Consider the following 19,827-nt stretch of genomic DNA (forward strand, 5'->3'; position numbering starts at 1 on the left):
CCAGTAAAGGATGGTACGGCAGTGTTTGCTTCGTGCTCGACTTGGCGGGGGCACTGCCGTGCCCCCAGATTTAAGTACCTAGTATACTCGTAAGTACCTAGTATTACCCAAGGCTTTTGGGTAAAGCCCAAAAATTAAATCAACTTTAATTTGTAGGTAGGTATCGGCGTTTACCCGTATACATCTAGGTCTACGCAACACTGGAAGGGTAATGTCAGAAGTAATAAAATAGGTGTTTTTAAAAATGAAAATTGTAATAAAAGTTATTCCGGCCAAGATCGGCAATGTTGTGGCTATCAGATGTCAGTGTCTGTTGCTAAAGCGCCCGAAAGAACTTTCGCGGCCTATTATGAAGAAGGCATGAATTATATTTTCGCGCATGATTGATATGATTTTCATCCATTAATGGCAACGAGTAAGGGAGTCTGAAAATTCTTGGATGAAACCTCATTCTTGCCATCACAACAGACGCGCACTCCTTGGCTCAAACAGTGCTATCGCGACCGGCACGTTGAACAGACGTCCGAGCGTACCGTCAACAGAAACATAACGAATTTCGCGCCGCTACACTTTTAAAACTTTTTTTAATGAAAAGTAAATTAATTTCAAGTATTCTACTCAGTGGACAAAACTTTTACAAAGCATGTAGCTGATAATATATCGTTCGTAAATGCTTAATATACACATTTTCGTGATTTAAATGACTATTTGCATTAGTAAAGATTTACATTATTGTACAAATTGGTCTGGTTGGCTGTGTTAATTAGTGTTACCATGACGAACACGTGAGTATTTCACATTAGAATCTACCTAGTTTATAATATTGTCATTTTAAAACCGGCTAAGTGTGAATCGGACTCGCGCACGAATGGTTCCGTACCATTACGCAAAAAAGCGGCCAAGTGCGAGTCGGACTCGCCCATGAAGCTAGGCTTCCGTATTTAGGGGATTTATGACGTATTAGAAAAAAAAGCGGCCAAGTGCGAGTCGGACTCGCCCATGAAGGGTTCCGTATTTAGGCGATTTATGACGTATAAAAAAAAACTACTTACTAGATCTCGTTCAAATCAATTTTCGGTGGAAGTTTACATGGTAATGTACATCATATATTTTTAACCGACTTCCAAATCTAAAAGGAGGAGGTTATCAATTCGGTTGTATGTTTTTTTTTATTTTTTTTATTTTTTTTTATTTTTGTTATTTTTTTTTTTATTTTTTTTTATGTTTGTTACTCCATATCTCCGTCATTACTGGACCGATTTTGAAAATTCTTTTTTTGATTGTATGTATATTCATACAGATTGGTCCCGTTTTTGTCAAAACCCAGTTCTGATGATGGGATCCATGAGGAATCGAGGGAACTCCTCAAATCTTAAAGGCATACATATAGTGATTTTTGTGTTTTTATCAACAAATCAAGCATATACATTCAGAAACGTGACATTTGATGAAGTGGAACTGCTGATGATGATCAGAACAGAACTCTTCAACGACGCATAGTTCACGTTTGGCGATTTGTCCTCTTCGTTATGTTTGTTAAGCAAGTTAAGTTTTTAAGCCACATTTTTGTCAAGCTCGAGTTCTGATGATGGGATCCATGAGGAATCGAGGGAACTCCTCAAATCTTAAAGGTGTGCGTATAGAGATTTTTGTATTTTCATCAGAAAATCAAGCATTTTTATTAAAAACTGTCGCATTTGATGACGTGGAACTGCTGATGATGATCAGAACAGAACTCTTCAACGACCCATAGTTCACGTTTGGCGATTTGTCCTCTTCGTTATGTTTGTTAAGCAAGTTTAGTTTTTAAGCCACATTTCTGTCAAGCTCGAGTTCTGATGATGAGATCCATAAGGAATCGAGGGAACTCCTCAAATCTTAAAGGCATACATATAGTGATTGTTGTGTTTTAATCAACAAATCAAGCATATACATTTAAAAAGTAACATTTGAGGAAGTGTAACTGCTGATGATGACCAGAACGAAACTCTTTAACGACGCATAGCTCGCGTTTGGCGATTTTTTCTTTTCGTTATGTTTGTTAAGCAAGTTAGGTTTTTAAGCCATATTTATGTCAAGCTCAAGTTCTGAACATGGGATCCATGAGAAATCGAGGGAACTCCTCAAATCTTAAAGGCACACGTATAGAATTTTCTGTATTTTCATCATAAAATAAAGCATTAACATTAAAAACTGTCGCATTTGATGAACTGGAACTGCTGATGATGATCAGAACAGAACTCTTCAACGACGCATAGTACATGTTTGGTGATTTCAAATTTCGACTTTGACTTGGACTGGGACCCGGTCTCGGATCCAGATCCGGACTCGTACCCGGATCCGGTTCGGACCCGGACCCGGACCCGGACCTGGACTTGGATTCGGACTCGGACCTGGACTAGACCCAGACTCCGACCCGGACTCGGACACAGACCCGGACCTTGACCTGGAAAACCACCATGATACCTAAACTAAATAAACCACTATGATTACCTACCATAAAATGTAGGTATAAAGTATGATGAGGCCAAACCCCTCCCGCTCAAACCCCCGTACACCGCACCGCATGCGCCGTTAAGTGGGTTAGGTTAGGTTTGAACTGCTATCCTCACAGAACCGAACAAAAGTGGGTTAGGTTAGGTTAGAACTGCGAGCCTTACAGAAACGAAATGCTTCCTTTTCTACATAGCGCACCATCTACAATAATCTTTCACCGGGCCGCATAGAAGTCGGTTTTTTTTTTCTTAAAAATTATTTTTAACCGACTTCCAAATCTAAAAGGAGGAGGTTATCAATTCGGTTGTATGTTTTTTTAACCGACTTCCAAATCTAAAAGGAGGAGGTTATCAATTCGATTGTTTTTTTTTATTTTTTTTTATTTTTATTTTTTTTTTTAATTTTTTTTTTAATTTTTTTATTTTTTTTTTATTTTTTTTATTTTTTTTTTATGTTTGTTACTCCATATCTCCGTCATTACTGGACCGATTTTGAAAAATTTTTTTTTGATTGTATGTATATGCATATAGATTGGTCCCGTTTTTGTCAAAACCCAGTTCTGATGATGGGATCCATGAGGAATCGAGGGAACTCCTCAAATCTTAAAGGCATACATATAGTGATTTTTGTGTTGTTATCAACAAATCAAGCATATACATTTAAAAAAGTGACATTTGATGAAGTGGAACTGCTGATGATGATCAGAACGGAACTCTTCAACGACGCATAGTACACGTTTGACGATTTGTCCTCTTCGTTATGTTTGTTAAGCAAGTTAAGTTTTTAAGCCACATTTTTGTCAAGCTCGAGTTCTGATGATGGGATCCATGAGGAATCGAGGGAACTCCTCAAATCTTAAAAATATAGAGATTTTTGTATTTTCATCAAAAAATTAAGCATTTTCATTAAAAACTGTCGCATTTGATGCAGTGGAACTGCTGATGATGATCATAACGGAACTCTTCAACGACGCATAGCTCGCATTTGGCGATTTGTCCTTTTCGTTATGTTTGTTAAGCAAGTTAGGGTTTTAGGCACATTTATGTCAATCTCAAGTCCTGAACATGGGATCCATGAGGAATTGAGGGAACTCCTCAAATCTTAAAGGCATACGTATATAATTTTATATATTTTCATCAGAAAATCAAGCATTTACATTACAAACTGTGGCATTTGATGAAGCGGAACTGCTGATGATGATCAGAACAGAACTCTTCAACGTCGCATAGTACACGTTTTGTGATTCTGAATTTCGATTTTGACTTGGACTGGGCCCGCCTCGGCCGGACTCGGACCCGTACTCGGACTCGGACCCGGATCCGGACACGGACCCGGACCTTGATCCGGAAAACCACTATGATACCTAAACTAAACAAACCACTATGATTACCATAAAATGTATACATATTACCAAATAAAGTATAAGCGCCGTTAAGTGGGTCCAGGCTAGTAGTTAGAGAAGTCGGTTTTTTTCTATTAAAGATTATCTACATAGCGCACCGTCTACAATAATCTTTCACCAAGCCGCATAGAAGTCAGTTTTTTTTTCTTAAAAATTATTAAGTAGCAAATTACCCTTGTTCGAGCTGCTGAGGTGAAAACATATTTATTTGAGGTCGATATTTAATAGTGAAACATTTCTTGCTAATCTCATTTAATAGTATCGAGTCATCGGAATCGTAATCGAAACCAACAATGTCTAAATTGATTGGATGATGACGTTTCTATTCAAAGCTAGGCAAACTTTATTTATCAAATAATTATGCTACAAATAAAAGTAATTAATTACAACTAACAAAAATAAAATAACCTAATAACTAAATATATACTAAACTAAAACTACCTAAAAAGTAAAAACCTACAAATAAAAAAATTGGCCCCAAGTCTGTGCCGACAGGTAGGGTGCCCAGAAGGCTGGCGGCGTTGCCGCGCTGAACGGCAACGCCAATGCGTTGGACGAGGTATGCTCCAGCCTTCCGGTCACCCGTTGCGTCGATTATTAAGTAGCAAATTACCCTTGTTCGAGCTGCTGAGGTGAAAACATATTTATTTGAGGTCGATAGCTTTTAAATGACTTATTTGTGACGGTCGATGAAATAAGTAGAAATACAACATTTTAACCGACTTCCAAAAAAATAGGAGGTTCTCCATTCGATTGTATTTTAATGTGGTTACTTCAGAACGCTGTCATTAACGACTACAGTAAAGTGAGTCAATTTATAGCAAAAAAAACATAGTCGCTATTTTTGTATTAATACTATGGAATTTGTTCCTAAAATAAATAATTTCAATTAAATTAAAAAGTGTTTATTAAAAACAACATAATCGTCCATAAATTTATTAGTTATTTGAGGTACGTTGTATCTTGTCATATATTTTGTGACAATACTTACACCGTGACTTATTTTGGAACAAAACATCAAGGCTTAGTTCTGTTGTTATCACATCATCGTCTATTATGATCTCACGTTTACTGTTTAGTGCCGATGCCGATTTACTGCCACACCAGAATGCGCCCACGTCGATTTAAATATGTAACTCGAAATCGATAAAACTGCCTCTGATCTCGGTCGATTTGTTTAGTTTTAGAGCGATGGAACCTTACCTTAATCTAGAACTAAACTTACCTGTTATAATCATTATTTTTCATTTCTCGTGTTCTGAAACAGGGACCCCATTGTTGTTCTAAAAGGTGTGCAGAAAATAATACGTTTCTGCACTAGAGAATTTTAGGTTTAAAGTACGATTTTTTTTGTTACGATAAGCAATTGAAATTTGGGTTCAAATGGATTTGTTATACAATTTCCATTCTACTATTTGACTCCCCATTCCATAAATAACGTACTTTTGCCAAGTCCCTTTCTCAAAAAATACTATAAAAATTGATACTTAGTCATGTTGCAAACACATGCATTTTATTTTCCTCGTATTCGAAATGAAAAGTAGAGTGTTTAACTGGGGTGTAGGTATCATTTCAGCCTCGGACTATTGGCAAATTACCTCGGCAGAAATGAGTGCCTTTCATCCCTTTGTTAACAATCTACTTACTATTTGCTGCCATCGGTTTCCATAATCAAATTCGTACTACTTAATAACTACCTTGTAAAACACTTACACATTATTAATTTTTCTTACGAGAACGCCGTTGTCCTCTTGGTCTCGCAGGTAAACTTCCCAAGACCTCGAAATTAATACCAATGCAAAATTACAACTTATTCGGACACCAGCAAGTGGTCTAAAAGTGATTTGCATAATTATTTTTAGAAAACGTCTAGGCATAGAGGTAGACATACAATGGTACTTACTTAAATAAAAGCTTGCAAATCTGATAAGCCTTTTAGCATAAAAACGATTTATTAATAAATTACAGTATTTCATCCAGCCCCAATAAGCCGCTACAATTCAAAAGTAACGTCTTCGAATCAAATCATGTGAATTCATGTCGAATTGCCTCTGATCCATTTAAATAAATCTCTCTAAAGCGGTCAAGAGGCATCTGAAAATACAATGGTATTTTTCAATCAGCAGGGGCGTACTCAATGCAGTGTAAAATATACACTTCAGGTACATTATTATGTATATTCAGAGAAAGTGCGTTTCTGTTGTGGACGTGGGGCCATACATACCTACCTACAAGTGGTTACGAGTACCTATATAGACAATTTAAGGTTTGTTCCTGGTTCGTCGTACTCCTGTTTCGTCGTATTCCTGTTTCGTCGTATTCCTGTTTCGTCGGATTTCCGATTCGTCGTATTCTTGTTTCGTCGGAATTATATATGTCGCAGGGAAATGATCAAAACAGAGATTCGAACAAATCTCTAAGGGATATGATCAAATCACGCAGGATGTTAAAATGGCAAATCCATATCATCATTTCCCTAGAAAAATTCAGTAATTTGACCAAATCACTGACTCTGTTTAGTGAAAAGACAAAATCGGCCAATAAACGCGAAACGCTTTTTCATTTCACTAGATTTGTTTAGGAATTTGACAAAATCCCTAACCACGACAGTAAGTTGACGAAACGAACTTAAAAAATCAACTTGTTTTATCATTTCGCTAAACAGGTTTAGTGAAATGATAAAGTCTCAACTGGAAGATGGTACCTATATGGTAATTTGATTAAATCTCTGAAAGGTTTAGTGAAATGACGAAAGCAAGTACAGAATACAACAGTTTACTCTACAGTTAAGCGATTTGATCAAATCTCTGACTAGATTAAGTGAATTTTTTTGAAATTATGATGCCGACAGATGTACCGATTTGGTACAGATAATTTTTAATACCTATTTAAAATAATCCCCGGTACATTACTTCCATCTAATGGACCTCTGTCTACCTTAGGGACGTCCACCAACACGCTTGATTTGATTAGCAACTCTTTGTGCAGAGAAGTCTCTTTCATTTTTTCAGCCGATATTTTCAAAAATGTTCACTTAATCTAGTCAGAGATTTGATCAAATCGCTTAACTGTAGAGTAAACTGTTGTATTCTGTCTTGCTTTCGTCATTTCACTAAACTGTTCAGAGATTTAATCAAATCACCATATAGGTACTATCTTCCAGTTGAGACTTTACCATTTCACTAAACTTGTTTAGCGAAATGATAAAACTAGTTGACTTTTTAAGTTCGTTTCGTCAACTTACTGTCGTGGTTAGGGATTTTGTCAAATTCCTAAACAAATCTAGTGAAATGAAAAAGCGTTTCGCGTTTATTGGCCGATTTTGTCTTTTCACTAAACAGAGTCAGTGATTTGGTCAAATGACTGAATTTTTCTAGGGAAATGATGATATGGATTCGCCATTTTAACATCCTGCGTGATTTGATCATATCCCTTAGAGATTTGTTCAAATCTCTGTTTTGATCATTTCCCTGCGACATATACATATAATTAAATATGTCGTGCAGTAAACCAGTAAATATTTAGTAAATACGACGATTGACGAAACAGGAATACGACGAACCAGGAACAAACCCAATTTAAAGTCTAGCACTTGTTGTTGGTTCGAATTCAACGCATTATGATCAACAAGTGGCTTAACCGCGTTAATTAACTGATGACTTTTATAGAACCAAATTTTGCTAATATTAGCAAAATTTGGTTATTTTAGCAATTGGTTATTTGGTTATTTTTTGGTTATTTTAGCTTTTGTTCAGTTTCTTTGTCTTTAATGTTGTATTGGACCCCTTTTCCGTTTCTACAATTAGCTAAAATTTCCCATGCCTTACTGGCCTTCGATGAAAATCGAATCCTGGTCTAATGATGGAAATTAGCAACTCAAGTTGGCTATAGGAATTCTTGATGTAAAATGCAACCCAGCGTACATGGGCTTGTTAGATTCGTCTTGAGTAGAGACAATTTTTAGGGTTCCGTACCCAAAGGGTAAAAACGGGACCCTATTACTAAAACTCCGCTGTCCGTCCGTCCGTCCGTCCGTCCGTCCGTCCGTCCGTCCGTCCATCCGTCCGTCCGTCTGTCACCAGGCTGTATCTCATGAACCGTGATAGCTAGACAGTTGAAATTTTCACAGATGATGTATTTCTGTTGCCGCTATAACAACAAATACTAAAAACAGAATAAAATAAAGATTTAAGTGGGGCTCCCATACAACAAACGTGATTTTTGACCGAAGTTAAGCAACGTGGGGCGGGGTCAGTACTTGGATGGGTGACCGTTTTTTTGCTTGTTTCGCTCTATTTTTTGTGATGGTGCGGAACCCTTCGTGCGCGAGTCCGACTCGCACTTGGCCGGTTTTTTAGGGTTTCGTACCCAAAGGGTAAAAAACGGGACCCTATTACTAAGACTTCGCTGTCCGTCCGTCCGTCCGTCTGTCACCAGGCTGTATCTCATGAACCGCGATAGCTAGACAGTTGAAATTTTCACAAATGGTGTATCTCTGTTGCCGCTATAACAACAAATACTAAAAATAAAATAAAATAAATATTTAAGGGGGGCTCCCATCCCATACAACAAACACGATTTTTTTGCTCTATTTTTTGTTGATGGTGCGGAACCCTCCGTGCGCGAGTCCGACTCGCACTTGGCCGGTTTTTAAAAACTGCTGCTGCTGCTGTTGGCTCTTAAACAAACTTTTTTTTTAACAAGCTTTTATTAGGTCGACCTGTATGTAACTATGTAATGGAATCTAAGGTAACTAAGTTAACCATCTTCCAAGGATCGTAGCGTCGTGAACGTTGGCAGCTGTATGTAGTTCTGATGACAATACAATAATATGGTACTGTCGAACTGATCTGATGATAAAGACAGGAGGTGGCCATAGGAACTCTGTGATGAAACAACGCAACCTAATTGTGTTAGGTTAGGTTAGGGGTTTTTAGAATTGTCTCGATGAGTATTATTAGTTGTCTGTCGTAAGAAAAGTACAGTCAGCGATAAAAGCTTGTACCAAAAATTAAATTTTTGCCAAAAACTTATTTTAACAAGCTTTTATTAGGTCGAGCTGTATGTAACTATGTAATGGAATCTTGCAAGTTAAATTTGATCCACTTCCCGGTTTCCGATTGAGCTGAAATTTTGCATACACAAATAACTCATTTATTGCATAATAAATGTTATAAAATGAATATAAAACTAAAATTAAGTACAACTAATACTAAAGCTAAAAAAATAAAAATACCTATCAAAATTTTGCGCCTTTGGTAAGGTGCCCATCACGCAGGCAGCGTTCCCGCGCTGGATTGCTATGGCCAATCTTTGCGCGAGAAAGCTGCCTGCGCGAGGGTCACCTGTGGCCTGCCTTAGGCGTTTGCTGAGCGCCTTGTGGAGCCCCCGAGCCCCCCTACCCCACGGACCTAATGTCTCGACGCCAAAGGCTACAAATTTGTAGTGTGCGCCGAGACAACTTGCATGTACACATGTAAGTCGGGTGACAATCACAATATTATGGTACCATCGAGCTGATCTGATGATGGAGACAGGAGGTGGCGATATGAACTCTGTGATGAAACAACGCAACCTAATTGTGTTAGGCGTTTTTAGAATTGTCTCGATGAGTATTAGTTGTCTGTCGTAAGAAAAGTACAGTCAGCGATAAAAGCTTGTACCAAAAATGAAATTTTTGCCAAAAACCTATTTAGAACTCGACATAGGGTTCCATACCCGCAGCATGTCATTTGAAACATACGAGTATTATCCGCTATCCATCTGTCTGGTTTCCAGAAATCTAGACATCAAGAACCGTTACATCAAAGAATGTAGAGGACCATTTAAACTTGTCAATAAGAATCTAATACCTTTAAACGAGCAATTCTTGTTTATTTATATATATACTAGCTGTTGCCCGCGACTTCGTACGCGTGGATTTGTATATTGGTGGTTATATATTTCTACATTAGCTTAGAACATTGTGCAGCAAGTGATTGCGGTAGGACGGTTAATCATTTGTTAATTATTAATATTATACAACGCATGAGACTTTGTCTTTCACAACCTACGAAGTTTCAAGCCCCTAACTGAATAAAATTGTCCTCGATACCCCTCTAAACCCCCTTGGAAGATTTTCATGTCCTCTATTTAATAAAACCTACTACCTAACTACCTATTTACGAAGTTTGAAGTTCCTAGCTTTAAATAAAATTTGAACCCTATACAAACTTTCAACCCCTTTTTAATCATTTTAGGGGATGATTTTTTAAAAGCTGAAATTATTTTTCTTGTATTCTAATAATATGCCTTTATACAACGATGTTTTTTGTCATCGGCTATTATGTCTTTCTAAGAAGTTTCAAAGCATTTTTAATGGATTCAAACTTTCAACCCCTTTTTAACCCTGTTAGGGGATGAATTTTCAAAAACGCTGAAATTACTTTTCCCATCTTATAATAATATCCCCATATACAAAGTTTCAAGTCCAACACTCAAAAAAATGTTTGGCCTCCAAACAAATTTTCAACCCCTTTTTCACCACCTCGGCGGATGAATTATCAAAATCTCTGAAATTAGTTTTCTTCTCTTTTGATAAAATACATTTTTACAAAGTTTCAAGTTTGTAGCTTTAAATAAAATTTGAACCCTATACAAACTTTCAACCCCCTGTTTTAACCCCGTTAGGGGATTAATTTTACAAAACGCTAAAATAACTTTTCCTGTCTTCTAATAATATCCCCAAATAGAAAGATTCAAGTCGAGCGTTCGAAAAAATGTTTGATATCCATACAAACTTCCAACCCCTTTTTCACCACCTTACGGGATGAATTTTCAAAAACGCTGAAATTAGTTTTCTTGTATCTTAATTTAATACCTTTTTGCAAAGTTTCAAGTTCCTAGCTTAAAATAAAATTTGCACCCTAAGACGAACTTTCATCCTCTTTTTATCCCCCTTAGGGGTTGAATTTACAAAAAATAGCAATTACTTTCTTGTAATCGGCTATTATGCCTTTATAAGAAGTTTCAAAGCATTTGTAATGGATTAAAACTTTCAACCCCTTTTTAATCCTGTTGGGGGATGAATTTTACAAAACGCTGAAATTATTTTTCCTGTATTTTAATAATATCCCGAAATACAAAGATTCAAGTCCCGCGTTCGAAAAAATGTTTGATATCCATACAAACTTTCAACCCCCTTTTTACCACCTTAGGGGATGATAATTCAAAAACGCTGAAATTAGTTTTCTTGTATTTTAATAACATATATTTTTACGAAGTTTCAAGTTCCTAACTTAAAATAAAATTTGAATTCCATACAAACTTTCATCCCCCTTTTAACCCTGTTAGGGGATGAATTTTACAAAACCCTGAAATAACTTTTCCTGTCTTCTAATAATATCCCCAAATACAAAGATTCAAGTCCCGTACTCTCAAAAATATTTGATCTCCGTACAAACTTTCAACCCCGTTTTTACCACCTCGGGGGATGAAGTTTTAAAAATGCTGAAATTAGTTGTCTTGTTTTTTTAATTAATTACCTTTTTACGAAGTTTTAAGGTCCTAGCTTAAAATAAAATTTGCACCCCAGGACAAAGTTTCATCTCCTTTTTTACCCCCTTAGGGGTTGAATTACCTAAAACGTCGCAATTCCTGTTTTTTGTCATCGGCTATTATGTCTTTCTAAGAAGTTTCAAAGCATTTTTAATGGATTCAAACTTTCAACCCCTTTTTAACCCTGTTAGGGGATGAATTTTCAAAAACGCTGAAATTACTTTTCCCATCTTATAATAATATCCCCATATACAAAGTTTCAAGTCCAACACTCACAAAAATATTTGATCTCCATACAAACTTTCAACCCCTTTTTCACCACCTTGGGGGATGAATTTTCAAAAACGCTGAAATTACTTTTCCCGTCTTATAATAATATCCCCATATACAAAGTTTCAAGTCCAACACTCACAAAAATATTTGATCTCCATACAAACTTTCAACCCCTTTTTCACCACCTTGGGGGATGAATTTTCGAAAACGCAGAAATTAGTTTTCTTGTGTTTTAATTTAATACCTTTTTACGAAGTTTCAAGGTCCTAGCTTAAAATAAAATTTGCACCCCAGGACAAAGTTTCATCCCCTTTTTTACCCCCTTAGGGGTTGTATTACCTAAAACGTCGCAATTCCTTTTTTTTGTCATCGGCTATTATGTCTTTCTAAGAAGTTTCAAAGCATTTGTAATGGGTTCAAACTTTCAACCCCTTTTTAACCCTGTTAGGGGATGAATTTTCAAAAACGCTGAAATTACTTTTCCCGTCTTATAATAATATCCCCATATACAAAGTTTCAAGTCCAACACTCACAAAAATATTTGATCTCCATACAAACTTTCAACCCCTTTTTCACCACCTTGGGGGATGAATTTTCGAAAACGCAGAAATTAGTTTTTTTGTTTTTTAATATAGTACATTTTTACAAAGTTTCAAATTCCTAGCTTAAAATAAAACTTGCACCCCATACAACCTTTCATCCCCTTTTTAACCCCCTTAGGGGTTGAATTTCTCAAAATCGCTTCTTAGCTCTTATACATTTTATAAATGCAACCTAGTGTCCAAATTTCAACTTTCTAGCGTTTGTAGTTTCGGCTCTGCGTTGATGAGTCAGTCAGTCAGTCAGTCAGTCAGTCAATCAGTCAGGACACGTGCATTTATATATATAATATAGAAGATAGATATATATTTCGGGGATCTCGGAAACGGCTCTAACGATTTCGAAGAAATTTGCTATATGGGGGTTTTTGGGGGCGAATAATCGATCTAGTTAGTTCTTATCTCTGGGAAAACGCGCATTTTCGAGTTTTTCTATGTTTTCCGAGCGAAGCTCGCGTCACCCAGATATTGGAACTTAATGTAGGTAATCAAAATATAAAAAAAGCGGCCAAGTGCGAGTCGGACTCGCCCATGAAGGGTTCCGTATTTAGGCGATTTAAGACGTATAAAAAAAAACTACTTACTAGATCTCGTTCAAACCAATTTTCGGTGGAAGTTTACATGGTAATGTACATCATATATTTTTTTTAGTTTTATCATTCTCTTATTTTAGAAGTTACAGGGGGGGGGACACACATTTTACCACTTTGGAAGTGTCTCTCGCGCAAACTATTCAGTTTAGAAAAAAATGATATTAGAAACCTCAATATCATTTTTGAAGACCTATCCATAGATACCCCACACGTATGGGTTTGATGAAAAAAAATTTTTTGAGTTTCAGTTCGAAGTATGGGGAACCCCAAAAATTTATTGTTTTTTTTCTATTTTTGTGTGAAAATCTTAATGCGGTTCACAGAATACATCTACTTACCAAGTTTCAACAGTATAGTTCTTATAGTTTCGGAGAAAAGTGGCTGTGACATACGGACGGACAGACAGACGGACAGACGGACAGACAGACAGACATGACGAATCTATAAGGGTTCCGTTTTTTGCCATTTGGCTACGGAACCCTAAAAAGCGGCCAAGTGCGAGTCGGACTCGCCCATGAAGGGTTCCGTATTTAGGCGATTTATGACGTATAAAAAAAAAACTACTTACTAGATCTCGTTCAAACCAATTTTCGGTGGAAGTTTACATGGTAATGTACATCATATATTTTTTTTAGTTTTATCATTCTCTTATTTTAGAAGTTACAGGGGGGGGGACACACATTTTACCACTTTGGAAGTGTCTCTCGCGCAAACTATTCAGTTTAGAAAAAAATGATATTAGAAACCTCAATATCATTTTTGAAGACCTATCCATAGATACCCCACACGTATGGGTTTGATGAAAAAAAATTTTTTGAGTTTCAGTTCGAAGTATGGGGAACCCCAAAAATTTATTGTTTTTTTTCTATTTTTGTGTGAAAATCTTAATGCGGTTCACAGAATACATCTACTTACCAAGTTTCAACAGTATAGTTCTTATAGTTTCGGAGAAAAGTGGCTGTGACATACGGACGGACAGACGGACAGACGGACAGACAGACAGACATGACGAATCTATAAGGGTTCCGTTTTTTGCCATTTGGCTACGGAACCCTAAAAATTGTGTGATGTTATGGACCTAAGTAAGTAAGGAAAGTAACTGAAAAAGCCACATTATTACCGATTTATCAGTGTTTAGTCATTTACTGTGTAAATTTTATACATACCGCGAACTCTACCCTTTACTGGCGAACCCAAAATGTATTAACAGAAATACAAAGATGGCATGTTACCATTGGTTAACAATTGACTACTTACAGTAACTGAAAAAGTTATCAAAGAAAACAGTTGCATGTGAGCCGTTGATAGCATAATCTTGCCAATAAAGTGTACCGGCCACGGTATTTTGATATCGTAACGCGGTAGGAATTTGGTGATAACGCTGTTGACACAGCGCGACCTTGGCATTCCGCGTGCCGTCGTGACAAGCCTTTGTCTTCAGCCTGCAGCCTGCCTCACTTTTAAACCAGACATTAGTTCCTTTTTACCTGATTACGGGAAATTCAAGCGAATAGGTTATGTATGCTTGTCTCGTGTATTTTACTCCGTACCGTCAAAACTACTGAGCCGACTTTGATGTATGAGGTGCCGTAAGCCGTAAATCGGTAGCCTGCGTGCCAAACGATATTCATGTAATACTAGCTGTTGCCCGCGACTTCGTACGCGTGGATTTGTATATTGGTGGTTATAAATTTTACATTAGCTTAGAACATTATGCAGCAAAAGATAGCAGTAGGGACTGTTAATCATTTGTTAATTATTATACAACGCTTGAGATTTGTCTTTCACAACCTGGCTGCAAAGTTTCGAGCCCCTAACTGAATAAAATTGTTCTCGATAATCTCGATATAATCTCTCTCAACCCCCAGAAGATTTTCAAGTCCACTATTTAATAAAACCTACTACATAACTACCTATTTACGAAGTTTGAAGTTCCTAATAGCTTTAAATAAAATTTGAACCCTCTACCAACTCTCAACCCCTGTTTAAACTTTTAGGGGATTAATTTTTAAAAACGCTGAAATTACTTTTCTTGTATTGTAATAATATGCCTTTATACAACGATTCAAGTCCCGCACTCCAATAAATATTTGGGTTCCATACAAATTTTCGACCCCCTTCCACCACCTTGGGGGATGAATTATCAAAGACTCTGAAATTAGTTTTCTTTCCTCTTAATAAAATACCTTTTTACGAAGCTTCAAGTTCCTAGCTTTAAATAAAATTATAACCTATACAATCTTTCAACCCCTTTTTAGGGTTCCGTAGCCAAATGGCAAAAAACGGAACCCTTATAGATTCGTCATGTCTGTCTGTCTGTCTGTCCGTCTGTCCGTCTGTCTGTCCGTCCGTATGTCACAGCCACTTTTCTCCGAAACTATAAGAACTATACTGTTGAAACTTGGTAAGTAGATGTATTCTGTGAACCGCATTAAGATTTTCACACAAAAATAGAAAAAAAACAATAAATTTTTGGGGTTCCCCATACTTCGAACTGAAACTCAAAAAATTTTTTTTCATCAAACCCATACGTGTGGGGTATCTATGGATAGGTCTTCAAAAATGATATTGAGGTTTCTAATATCATTTTTTTCTAAACTGAATAGTTTGCGCGAGAGACACTTCCAAAGTGGTAAAATGTGTGTCCCCCCCCCCTGTAACTTCTAAAATAAGAGAATGATAAAACTAAAAAAAATATATGATGTACATTACCATGTAAACGTCCACCGAAAATTGGTTTGAACGAGATCTAGTAAGTAGTTTTTTTTTATACGTCATAAATCGCCTAAATACGGAACCCTTCATGGGCGAGTCCGACTCGCACTTGGCCGCTTTTAACCCTGTTATCGGATGAATTTTTAAAAACGCTGAAATAAGTTTTTTTGTGTTCTAATACTATGGCGTTGTACAAAGATTTAAGTCTCGCACTCTCAAAAATATTTGATCTCCATACAAACTTTCAACCCCTTTTTCACCTCCTCGGGGGATGAATTTTTAAAAACACTGAAATTTGTTTTGTTGTTTTTTAATTTAATACCTTTTTGCGAAGTTTCAAGGTCCTATCTTAAAATAAAATTTACACCCCAAGACAAAGTTTCATCCCCTTTTTTACCCCCTCAGGGGTTGAATTTCCTAAAACGTCGCAATTCCTTTTTTTGCAATCGGCTATTATGCCTTTCTAAGAAGTTTCAAAGCATTTGTAGTGGATTCAAACTTTCAACCCCTTTTTAACCCTGTTAGGGGATGAATTTTCAAAAACGCTGAAATTACTTTTCCTGGCTTATAATAATATACCCATATACCAAGTTTAAAGTCACACACTCACAAAAATATTTGATCTCCATACAAACTTTCAACCCCTTTTTCACCACCTTGGGGGATGAAATTTCGAAAACGCTGAAATTAGTTTTCTTATTTTTTAATATAATACATTTTTACAAAGTTTCAAATTCCTAGCTTAAAATAAATCTTGAACCCCATACAACCTTTCATCCCCTTTTTAACCCTTTTAAGGGATGAATTTTTAAAAATGCTGAAATTACTTTTCTTGAGTTTTAATAATATGGCTTTATACAAAGACTCAAGTCCCGCACTCTCAATAATATTTGATCTCCGTACAAACTTTCAACCCCTTTTTCACCACCTCGGGGGATGAATTTTTAAAAACGCTGAAATTAGTTTTCTTGTTTTTTAATTTAATACCTTTTTGCAAAGTTTCAAGGTCCTAGCTTAAAATAAAATTTGCACCCCAAGACAAAGTTTTATCCCCTTTTTTACCCCCTTAGGGGTTGAATTTCCTAAAACGTCGCAATTACTTTTTTTTGTAATCGGCTATTATGCCTTTCTAAGAAGTTTCAAAGCATTTGTAATGGATTCAAACTTTCAACCCCTTTTTAACCCTGTTAGGGGATGAATTTTCAAAAACGTTGAAAGTACTTTTCCTGTCTTATAATAATATACCCATATACAAAGTTTAAAGTCACACACTCACAAAAATATTTGATCTCTATACAAACTTTCAACCCCTTTTTCACCACCTTGGGGGATGAATTTTCGAAAACGCTGAAATTAGTTTTCTTGTTTTTTAATATAATACATTTTCACAAAGTTTCAAATTCCTAGCTTAAACTAAAACTTGAACCCCATACAACTTTTCATCCCCTTTTTAACCCCCTTAGTGGTTGAATTTTTCAAAATCGCTTCTTATCTCTTGTACACTTTACAAATGCAACCTAGTGTGCAAATTTCAACTTTCTAGCTTTTGTAGTTTCGGCTCTGCGTTGATGAATCAGTCAGTCAGTCAGTCAGTCAGTCAGGACACTTGCATTTATATATATAGATTTAACAGATTCCGAAAGGCGAGGATAAAAGGAAACGGTAGTCTGGTTAAAGTTTTTTTAATTTTTTTGACCAAATTCGATAGAGTTAAAGGCCATTACTACGCTATTTGAGAACCATTTATGGTATAACACTGATTTAAACTTTCACGATTTTTACACATTATTAAATTATACAAAAAACATAGTAATTTCAATCGGGACGAGGGTTTCAAGATCTCATCCACATGGAATCCAGTCATTCGTAAATGTAAGCGTAAACGAATATCGACAATCGATAAATCGAATATCGTTAGTGTTGTGTGTCGACAGAGTGACATCCCTAGTGCGCAAAACGTTCAAGCGGATAAACAAGACCAAGTGCGGGTAGTTCGAAAAACTCGCGCGGTTAGACGAGTGGCACACCGAGACCACGGGGACAACGCCGTCCTCGAAACGTCGGAGGTAAATCTTAAAACTTAGATACGCGATTAAGTCCCGTTGTATAATTTAATAACATTTATGGTATACTCGTAGTAACGCGTTGCACTTGCCATGAAATGTTTTTGGCGGGATAGGTGTTACACTCACCAGATGCCGCTGTTATACTGGTATATACTTCGGGTGTTACTGGTACGCCGGTCAATGTCGCTTATCGTACAGTTTGGTTCATAATAATGATCAAATTACAGCGATAGAACGCTCAATACGTAGTTGTCAGAGCAGTGTGAATTGGTTCCGCAAACAGCTCAATGTTACGATTGTGTTAAATGCTTCCTACTTTAATATATGCCTGCAATAAAATTCAAGTAACATGACTCATATAATTTGTTAGTATACATTATTTATTCTTAACTCTAATGTTAGTACCTAATTAATAAATTAAATTACACATAATATGCACTGCAAGAAACATGCATCTCACAGCAGTGCCTCAAGTATGAACAGTCATACCTGTCCGCAATAGAGCGCAGGATAGGGTTGGGGCTGGCCCGCACCCGGCGCACCAGGGATGAGCATCGCTTACGTATGGTCGCATAAAAGCAATCCATACGCGCCTCCGCAAACATCCCAGATGCGCTACAGAAGCGGGGCAGCCCCATCAGCACCCGGAACGCGTTGTTATACTGGATCCGAAGGGCTCCATATGCTCTCTGCGTATAACACCTCCATAAGCTGCATGTGTATAAGGATGTACAAAAGGCTCTAAACAATGTGACTTTAACTTCTTTTGTACATCGAGCAAACTTACGGGCGATCATGTTCGCCCTCACAGATAGGGCCCTCTGTTCCCGCTCTATGTCCATATTATCCCTCATCTCGGATGTAACAATATGGCCTAGGTATTTAAAACTATTTACCCTCTCCAGTAGTGAGCCATTTAATTGTATTGGAGGTACCTCAGATATCCTGTATCCCCTCGGCTCAAACACCATGTATTGTGTTTTGGTGACATTATACATACTTAAGGCCATGCGCAGTCGCATAGGTATCGTAAATCTAAACCTGTGGACGATTTTAGTGCCGTTTCGATTGATTTATAGTCAAAGTTCTTTGTTTTATGTTTTGGATTTTTTATTTGACTCTTTGAAAAACTATCCGCGAACAATGATTGATATATGGCTTACTTTTATTTTTGGCGCATATTTTGTCAATTAACTATTTCTATGTTATTTGTTCGCTGATGTTGAACCCGAGCCCGCTAGATTCGCAGGCAGCTTAAATTAGGTAGGAGTATTACCTGGAAAACGTTTATTCGCCTTATAAACTACGACTAAGCACGTTACTTTATATTCAGGAACAGGTAAGGGCTTTAGCCCAGACAAGTATTTACTAGATTCTGGCTTTAGTGAGATTCAGGTCCTTAGTAACGGATCCGAACGGTTAAAGTGTATCTACGATTCGATTCAGCACGTTGTTGCCATCCGGTAGGTACGTACACGACACGATGAGGTACCTACGAGTATAGGTACGTATAACGTACGTTATACCTAGAGGCGACGTCGACAGTGAAGCGGACACAGACAGGCGGACATGGCGAAACTATCAGGGTTCCTAGTTGACCACGGAACCCTTTAAATAATGTGTTATGTAGGGATTTTACTTTGTTTACTCGTATTCTAAATACGTTATTTTCTGAGAACTAACAATCCGATAATTATTTTTTTCAAGATAAGAAACATTGATTTTCCGTGACGTTTATAACCATCTACTTTACTTATGGTGTGTTATCTTTCGGCCTTGGCCGATATGAAATCTATGGACAATACCCAAATTATGTATATAGGAAAAGGTATATAGGAAAGGAAAGGTATGTACAAATAATATTAGACTAGAACCATACACCCCAACAGGTGTTCGAAACTTGATTCAATACCGCCTCTATCTAGTATGTTGACCAACGGACCTGCCCTAGTAGCACGGTCGCATTTTTAGGGTTCCGTAGCCAAATGGCAAAAAACGGAACCCTTATAGATTCGTCATGTCTGTCTGTCTGTCTGTCCGTCTGTCCGTCTGTCTGTCTGTCCGTATGTCACAGCCACTTTTCTCCGAAAGTATAAGAACTATACTGTTGAAACTTGGTAAGTAGATGTATTCTGTGAACCGCATTA

General features: G+C 37.0%; 1 protein-coding gene across 1 annotated transcript in view; it reads left to right on the forward strand.

The window, feature by feature from the left end:
* The first annotated feature begins 520 nt into the window (after positions 1-520).
* LOC134658144 (uncharacterized peptidase C1-like protein F26E4.3) overlaps positions 521-19,827 on the forward strand; it is a 108,625-nt gene continuing 89,318 nt past the window's right edge. The window contains exon 1 of the mRNA XM_063513753.1: positions 521-785. Coding sequence (XP_063369823.1) covers positions 775-785 — 11 coding nt within the window. The 5' untranslated portion in view covers positions 521-774. The remainder of the gene's footprint in view (positions 786-19,827) is intronic.

Source organism: Cydia amplana, chromosome 21 (genome assembly GCF_948474715.1).
Source record: "Cydia amplana chromosome 21, ilCydAmpl1.1, whole genome shotgun sequence".
Taxonomy (NCBI): Eukaryota; Metazoa; Arthropoda; class Insecta; order Lepidoptera; family Tortricidae; genus Cydia; species Cydia amplana.